Source organism: Chenopodium album, chromosome 9, assembly GCF_948465745.1.
Source record: "Chenopodium album chromosome 9, dcCheAlbu1.1, whole genome shotgun sequence".
NCBI classification, from domain to species: domain Eukaryota; kingdom Viridiplantae; phylum Streptophyta; class Magnoliopsida; order Caryophyllales; family Amaranthaceae; genus Chenopodium; species Chenopodium album.
Window position 1 is genome coordinate 57565446 of NC_137842.1, and position 8786 is coordinate 57574231.

Genomic DNA, 8786 nt, shown 5'->3' on the forward strand with positions numbered 1-8786 from the left:
TCGTAACGGACATCTCAAATGTCAGTTACGAATAAATTTTTTTTTGTATTAAAATAAGTCCTTATTCGTAACGGGCACCTAAAACGCCCGTTACGAATAAGTGATTATTCGTAACTGACATCTTAAATGTCCGTTACGAATAGAGTTTTATTGTATATAATTTAACACTTATTTGTAACGGGCAACAAAAGTGCCCGTTACGAATAACGGGTTAATTGTAACTGACATTTTTGCTGCCCGTTACAAATAATTATTAAATTAAATTTTCATTTTATTTAATTTCGATAGCATGTATTTATATATAATTAATATATATTAATTAAAACCTGTTATAATATACCTGTTCCTGTAAATAAGCAATTATACCGAACAATCTTTCGTAAAAATTAATACGATGTAATATAAAAACTGAAGTAGTAACACATTACAAATAAAAACTTGTATAAATTTATCCAACATATACAACAACACTAAAAATATTACGTTGTTCTACCTAAGCTAATAGTTATGCATTCAATAAATATTTACTTCTAAAGTATTGCGCCCATTGTTCTCGAACCACATTCAACTCGTCAACATCATATGGGGCGGTCCTTGGACAAAAATCCTATTGAAAAAAAAAACATATGAAAGAGGTTACAAAATAAAAACAATCCATAATAAAAACAATCATTAGAATAAATGTGATGAACCAAATTATAGAAATAAAACTCATAATATAGAAACAAAACACATAACATCCTTAATTGACTTATATTTTGATTTCTATGAGTTGAAATCAATAAAAAGTTAACATTTACTCACTTTTGGGAGCATATAAAGCCAAAAAGGCTTCAAAATTGTGCTAAAGGACTTCTATCTTTCCCATCTTTCAAGTATTGGTTCAAATTAACACAATGTAACACATAACATCCTTAATTATCTTATTTTTTGGTTTCTATGAATTGAAATCAATGAAAATTGACCACAATCTCACTCTTGGGAGCGTATACAGCCAAAAACGCTTCAAAATTGCCTAAGGGCCTTCTACCTTTCCCATCTTTCAAGTATTTGTTCAAATTAACACAATATAATACCAAACATCCTTAATTACCTTATATTTTGGTTTCTATGAATTGAAATCAATGAAAAGTAACCATTTACTCACTTCTAGGAGCGTATACAACCAAAAAGGCTTCAAAATTGCCTAAGGGACTTCTACCTTTCCCATCTTTCATGTATTGGTTCAAATTAACACAATTTAATACTAAACATCCTTAATTACCTTATATTTTGGTTTTTATGAATTGAAATCAATGAAAATTGACCATTATCTCACTCTTGGGAGCTTATAGAGCCAAAAACGCTTCAAAATTGTCTAAGGGACTTCTACCTTTCCCATCTTTCAAGTATTTGTTCAAATTAACACAATATAATACTAAACTGAAATTTCAGAAGTGATCATCACTGAAATTTCAGAACTGATCAGATTTGAAATTTCAGAACTGATCGGAACTGAAATTTCAGAACTGATCGGAATTGATCGGAACTGAATTTCAGAACTGATTGGAACTGAAATTTCAGAACTGATCGGAACTGAAATTTCAGAACTGATCGGAACTGAAATTTCAGAAGAGCTTATGACATGATTGCTGGACTTGATTATTTGCACAAAGACAGATACTTACCACTACTACGACATGGTGAGCCACATTCAGATTAGGGATAGAGGGGAACATAGGATATCTTCCCAAAATGACTCAAAACATATTGGGTTGGGAGGTAACCTGTTATTTAGGAAACTTATGCCACCTGTTGTGACTTATTTTGATATATAGTGTCTTCATTACAACAGAGAATAACCAACAACTATATATATCTAACAAAATCAAACCTAAGTTGATATGCTCCATACATTAAGCAATAAAAATCATTACATTCACAGGCAAGTTTTACATGCCCCAACAATCTTAACCACAAAAGACCTTGAATTACATTGTACCTCAATGCCTGTCTTTGCATTAATGCTAACATCAGGAATTCCACGAACAGCAGAAGAGTGAATGTTCTTCTGGTAAGCTCTCCAACTCGATGCAAGATCAAAAGGCAAAACTCTATCAGCATTAATACAAACCCGATACTCTAAAACAGCATCAGCATTCAGCCTAAACAATGCAGCCCTTGCATCTCCCTCCAACCTACCTCCAGATAGTATCCTGTTCGGACCTTCCTCGATTATACACGGATTATTACTATCTTTCGGCCTCAATAAAAACTTGAACTCCAATGTTTCTACATTTTCCAACAACACACAATCAATCATCACTCAATCCAAACCCCTTAATCCCTTATAACTAATATCAATTCAAAAGCATTCATTCATCTATCCATTATAATCCAAAATACACAAATTAATCATCATAATAAAGACATTGGTTTTGTAAATCTTGGTATAAGGGAATACATTGAAGGTCCCATCTTCAAGAGCCTCATTCCTAATTTACAAGTTTCCATTCTCAATGGCCACCATTACATACAACTGGAAAAACCACAGGATGTGTCCAATGAGATATTATCCTTCCTACAAGATATCTCTTCAGACCAATGAAGCTATTCTACTTTTCTGGACCAAACTGTAGGTCCTTTGTATAAGTAAAGGACTAACAACTAGATTGGAGATTATCTTAAACCAGTAATCTAGACAGTCTGCCTAAGTACATTCTTAGCCTGTTTTAGCCATGCTTCAGCTTTCGCTCTGAATCAGATGTCGATTTACTTGTCAATCTAAAGTTTGCTACTTTGCTCTTCTAAGTACTTCAACTCTCCCCAGTAAAAAGACAAATCAAACGCCATAAGGTGATCCAAGTATTCAAAGATGTTTACATGACAATGGTTGGAACAAGAATTATTTAATATAATCAGTAGTTCAGCACAGAACTTCTGATGAAAAGCAAAATTTTCTGTATGCATGGTTAACAACAATTAAGCAAGCAACAACTAATCAGCTTGTTTGGTTTTCAATTAGAATGTTTATCTATATGAGTAGACCAGTAGGAAATTTGAGGGTGGGGGTTGCACTTACCGCTTTAAAATTCTCAAGAGAGACACACCCATCTTTTGGCTCTAGGAGCCTAAACTGTGCTTTGAGGTAAAAGAGCTCATTATCTGTCAGAGCTTTTGAAAGAGCCTGCAATTATTAGGTAGAGTAATACGAAGTACGTGTTAAGGGAAGGATCAATCTCTGTAATTATTAGGCATGTCATAGAAAAAACATTCCACATATACATGCAGATTCATTACTATTATTGTCTATTACAACCTACCAACATCCTTGATCTTGTTGAGATATACTGTAGTAGCAATTCAGCACTCAAATGATTCGAAGTATTTAATAGACACATTGCTGAAAACTCTTGATTTATGAGAGCAAATGCTAGTCATTATATATCTAAGGATTCTCTTCCGATGTGGAACAAAGTTTAGTTTAGCTTATGACATGCAAACCTACAAAAGTGTGCACATCAGAGACAAAGATTCTCACCTTTAGAGCTGCTCGTTTGAGAGGGGTGGCCCGCACATATGACCTAACTAGCTTGATCGGGAGTATATCTAAAGGAAGAGGTGATCTATTTTCATCTCTTAACCATGGATGAGCTGCAAGTAATGTCATCAGTGGTTAAGTCAGGAAAGTAACTAGGTTTATGAGATATAAGGAAGCCATAAATTATTAACATAACCCAAGCAAAAGAAAGTACTCGCCTAGTGCTTGTGCTGCCGTCATCCTTTTTCTAGGATCCTTGTTCAGTAGCCTTTTGACAAAATTTTTGCCCTCTGCAGATATATTGGGCCAAGGTATATCTTCAAAATTAGGATTAGCCCTTAACACAAAACGGAATGTTGCTGATTCAGTTTTTGCGTAAAAAGGTCTGCTTCCACATAACAAGATGTACGTTATGACACCAATGCTCCACATATCTGCTTCAGTGTTATATGATCCATGCAGCACTTCAGGTGCAACATAAAAAGCACTTCCAACTACATCATTAAGCCATTGATCTGCACACCAAAAAAAAAAACCTTAATGAATCTATTTTGTTTGATTTAAATAGAATTGTTTTAGTTACAGATTATTGGTTGATTGTTTTAATTACAAGTTTGATTGGAAAATTGCTATATAATGTTGCCTCATTCAACCAAGTATTTCTCAATAATTTGGTCTAATGATATCCCCCGGTTGGTACATTGTATGGACATCAATTTTAATTATACAAGTTTGATTGGATTAACTAAAAGTATCTATATAAAGTAAATCATTGGAACGTCACAATAAAACCCAGGTGATCCTCAAATACAGCTCACAACAATCATCACCAGCTATATTATATAATAAACAGAAAATTTCATCAACTTGATAATTTCAATAATCAACAACCTTAAACAAATTAACCCTTTCTTTATTCATTATTATATAATAATTCACAAACAAATATATAAAATTAAGAATTCCAACTTTCCCACTTCACAGTATCAACTCGGCTCCCCACTTCTAAAATCAACATCAATTATCCAAAAATCCACTCAAATTCATAACAAACAAAATCAAAAACTCAAGCTCAAATTCAAATTCAAATTCAAAAAAGAAAAAAGAAAAAAAAATACCTGGATTCTTGAGTTTCGAGAAGAGAGCTTGCAAAGGAGACCGGAGAAAACCACCTGAGAAAACGACGGAGAAAACCACCAGTAGTCAGTTCACCTTTATTGATAAGATTATTGATACTCGTAAACAAGATCAGCAGTTTGAACAATTTAAAAAACTTGTGGTTTGTGGCACTAGTTGTTGTGCAGAGGTGAAGTACCTTGCTTTGTTTTTGGGTGTTTTTGCTCCTATTGATGTCTGACTCGTTAAACAACAAGTTTCGAGAAGTGGGAGCAACAAATTAGAACAAGATTGTAAATGGTGTTTGGTCATGAATTTCACGACAAAAAAAGTATTCAATTTTTACCGATTGTTAATTGGCAATAACATACCACCAACAAAATTTAAAAGCCCAGAAATTAACAGAAAAATCAATTCATCAAATTGAATCCAAAATATACAAAGTCAAAATGGTGCTCATCAGCTTTTTTGGAGCTCAAACAAACCAAAACTTAACAAGATTCAAAACATTTGACCCATGTCTCAAACGATCACAACCTCTCAAACTAGAAGATAAAGTCAAATTTCAATTATTCAATCTCAATTTCCACAAAAATGACATCCACGACTGGGTAAAATCTGCAACAGGGTCAAATTACACAAAAATTAAAATGAACAAATCAAAATAAAAAAACTGACCATCAATCAGAGCAATAAAAACGATCGGAAAATGATCAAATCATCCTTGTTTTTCAAGAAATTTAAATAATAAACAAGCAAATTGCACAAAATCAAAGTCTAATCGATAAAAAAAATGTAAATAATTAAGTGGTAAATAAGATACCTTATCAATCCGATCCCACCAACGAAACTCAGATTGAACTTTGTTCCTAACAACGTTGTAAACCAAAGTAGGGTAAAACAAGGCACGAGCACCAGCTCCAATCAACACCCTTTTGGTATCCCAAGCGACGACGTTTGGATCATCTCCAGAAACCCTAACCCTAGAATCATCGGACTGTGCTTTTTTAGATTAAAGAAGATTCTGATGAGTCCGAACCGGTGACATTGGGGCTTCCTATAATTCTGTCTAGATTTGCTGTGGCAAACGGCGGAAATGGCGAGGAGCAAGAGACCGGAGCTCGCAAGGGAGAAAGGGATGGAGAAGGGACGAAGAAAAAGAGTCGACCACCGGAGCTTGCAAGGAGAAAGGGAGGAGAAGAGACGAGGCCCGACGACGGAGAAACAGAGGACCGGCGACGGAGAAACAAAAGACCGGCGAAGGAGCTTCAACAAGTTGAGATTGCGCTTCAATGGGGAACAACAGATCGAGTTTGAGGGAGGGAAAATGAAAAAAGGGGATTGAAAAGTTTTTAGGGTTTGAAAAGTTTTTAGGGTAATTTTGAACATTTAATCGTAACGGACAATTTAAGTCAGTTACAAATAAGTTGGTCAATCTCGTGTTGACTTTACTTTTTGTAACGGACAGAAAACGTCCGTTACGAATAACTTAGTATTTGTAACTGTCAGTAATTGTCCGTTACAAATAAAAATTTATTCGTAACGGGCAGTAAGGTGCCTGTTACGAATAAGTATTTATTTGTAACGGACACCTTAACGCCCGTTACAAATACTAATTTTTTTCGCGGATTGAAATTTTTTTGTAACGGACATTAATTTTTCCCGTTACGAATGATGTTATTGTAACGGGCAACAACATGCCCGTTACGATTAACCCGTTACAAATAGACTTTTTTCCACTAGTGGTACTTCACCACAAACTTCACATAAGCTCTTCCTAACTGATCCATGGTCCAAGTACTTCTCATGGGTATGAACGCTGCTGACTTGGTCAACCTGTCCACTATCACCCAAATAGTGTCATTTCCTGCCTTGGTCTTTGGCAAAGCTCCCACAAAATCCATAGAAATCGAATCCCATTTCCACTTGGGCACCTCCAAGGATTGGACCTTTCCTTGAGGCCTACGATGCTCAATCTTCACCTTCTGACATGTCAAACACTTAGCAATAAATTCAGCCACTTCTTTCTTCATATTGGGCCACCAAAAGTCTTCTTCATGCCCTTATACAACTTATCCCCTCCAGGATGCATTGAATAAGGAGAATTATGGGCTTCTTCCATCAATCTTTGCTTCAAATCACTACGATTCTGCGGCACACACCATCTTCCCTTAAAACGAATGCTTCCCTCATCAATAATGGTGAAATCCAACACTTTCCCTTCATCAATCTTCTTCTTAATTGCTTTTAACTTCTCATCTTCCAATTGACTATCCCTTATCTCATCATAAATGGATGGTTGAACCACCAAGGCATTCAACATCCTAGCCACTTCACCATGTTCCATCACCTCCAAGTTCAACTTCTGAAATTCCACACACAACTGATCTGGGACTACCATCACATTCACCGTATGTTCTGACTTTTTGCTCAGAGCATCTGCCACCACATTAGCCTTTCCCTCATGATACTGAATATCCAATGTATAATCACTCATATACTCCAACCATCGTCTCTGTCTCCCATTCAAGTGCGTCTGGGTGAAAATGTACTTCAAACTCTTATGATCCGTGAAAATCCTACAAGTCACCCTATACAAGTAATGTCTCCAAATATTCAAGGCAAACACTATTGCAGCTAACTCCAAATCATGGGTTGGGTAATTCCCTTCGTGAACCTTCAACTACCTCAAGGCATATGCAATCACCCTTCGATTCTGCATCAACACACATCCCAATCCCAACCTCGATGCATCACTATACACGTCATATAGATCACTCCCATCCGGCAAAGCCAGCACAGGTGCTGTGGTTAACCTTTCTTTCAAGATCTTAAATGCCTCCTCACACTCTTGGGTCCATGAGAACTTATGCTCCTTTTTCATCAAACTTGTCATAGGCTTCGCGATCCTTGAAAAATCCTTCACAAACCTTCTGTAATAGCGTGCTAAACCCAAGAAACTCCTTACATCCGACACATTCTTTGGGGTTGGCCAATCACTCACAGCTCGAATCTTGCTTGGGTCCACCGAAACTCCGTCCTTGGAAATCACATGGCCCAAAAATGCTACTTTCTCCAACCAAAACTCACACTTAGACAACTTGGCATACAACTGATGCTCTCTTAAACATGACAACACTTGTCTCAAATGCTCCTTATGTTCTTCTTCATTCTTTGAATATATCAAAATATCATCAATAAACACCACTACAGACTTATCCAAGTATGGCCTGAGAATCCTATGCATCAAGTCCATGAACACTGCAGGTGCATTGGTCAAACCAAATGGCATAACTGTGAACTCATAATGACCATAACGGGTCCTAAAAGCACTCTTTGCAATATCTTGCTCCGCAATTCTCAACTGGTGATAACCCAATCTCAAATCTATTTTTGAGAATACCCCTGCTCCTTTCAACTAGTCAAACAAATCATCGATCCTTGGTAATGGATACTTATTCTTCACCGTCACCTTGTTCAACTCTCGGTAATTAATACACAACCTCATACTCCCATCCTTCTTCTTTACAAACAATACTGGGGCTCCCCAGGGTGATGAACTAGGCCTATTATAACCTTTCTCCAACAAATCATCCAACTGGGTCTTCAACTCCCTCAACTCAGCTGGAGCCATCCTATATGGAGCCTTAGAAATAGGTCCAGTTCCAGGCACTAGATCGATAGTGAACTCAACATCCCTCACTGGTGGCATACCAGGAATCTCATCCAGAAACACATCTGGAAACTCTTCTACAACAGGAATACCCTCTTCACCTTTCTTTTCCTCACTTTCAACCTCTTGAACACTACACAAAAACAAAGGACAACCCTTCTTAAGCAGCTTCTGTAGTTGCATTGTAGACACAATTCTCAACCCTGAACTTTTCCCTTCCTTTTTATACACCACTTTGGTCTTACTTGGGCTAGTCAAGGTGACCTTTTCAGTCGCACAATCAATTTTTGCTTCATACTTTCCCAACCAATCCACACCCAGAATCACATCAAAGTCATTCAAGTCAAACTTGATCAAATCAGCCAGAAACTCTACCCTAGAGATGGAAATAGGCACACTAAAAAACAATCTCGAACAACTCCTCACTTCCCCGGACGGAATAGACACATCTAGAGAAACTAACTCAGGACTCTCTAA

The 8786-nt window shown here is 36.5% G+C and overlaps 1 protein-coding gene across 1 annotated transcript; it reads right to left on the reverse strand.

Moving 5' to 3' along the window:
• Positions 1-375: 375 nt before the first annotated feature.
• Positions 376-4723, reverse strand: LOC145557778 (CDPK-related kinase 3-like; the record flags this gene model as incomplete). The annotated part of the gene is made up of 5 exons (XM_081618956.1): positions 376-607; positions 3062-3166; positions 3521-3633; positions 3739-4035; positions 4639-4723. Coding segments are annotated over 5 exons (702 nt in total), but the record flags the coding sequence as incomplete, so codon positions are not given.
• Between the last annotated feature and the right edge of the window lie 4063 nt (positions 4724-8786).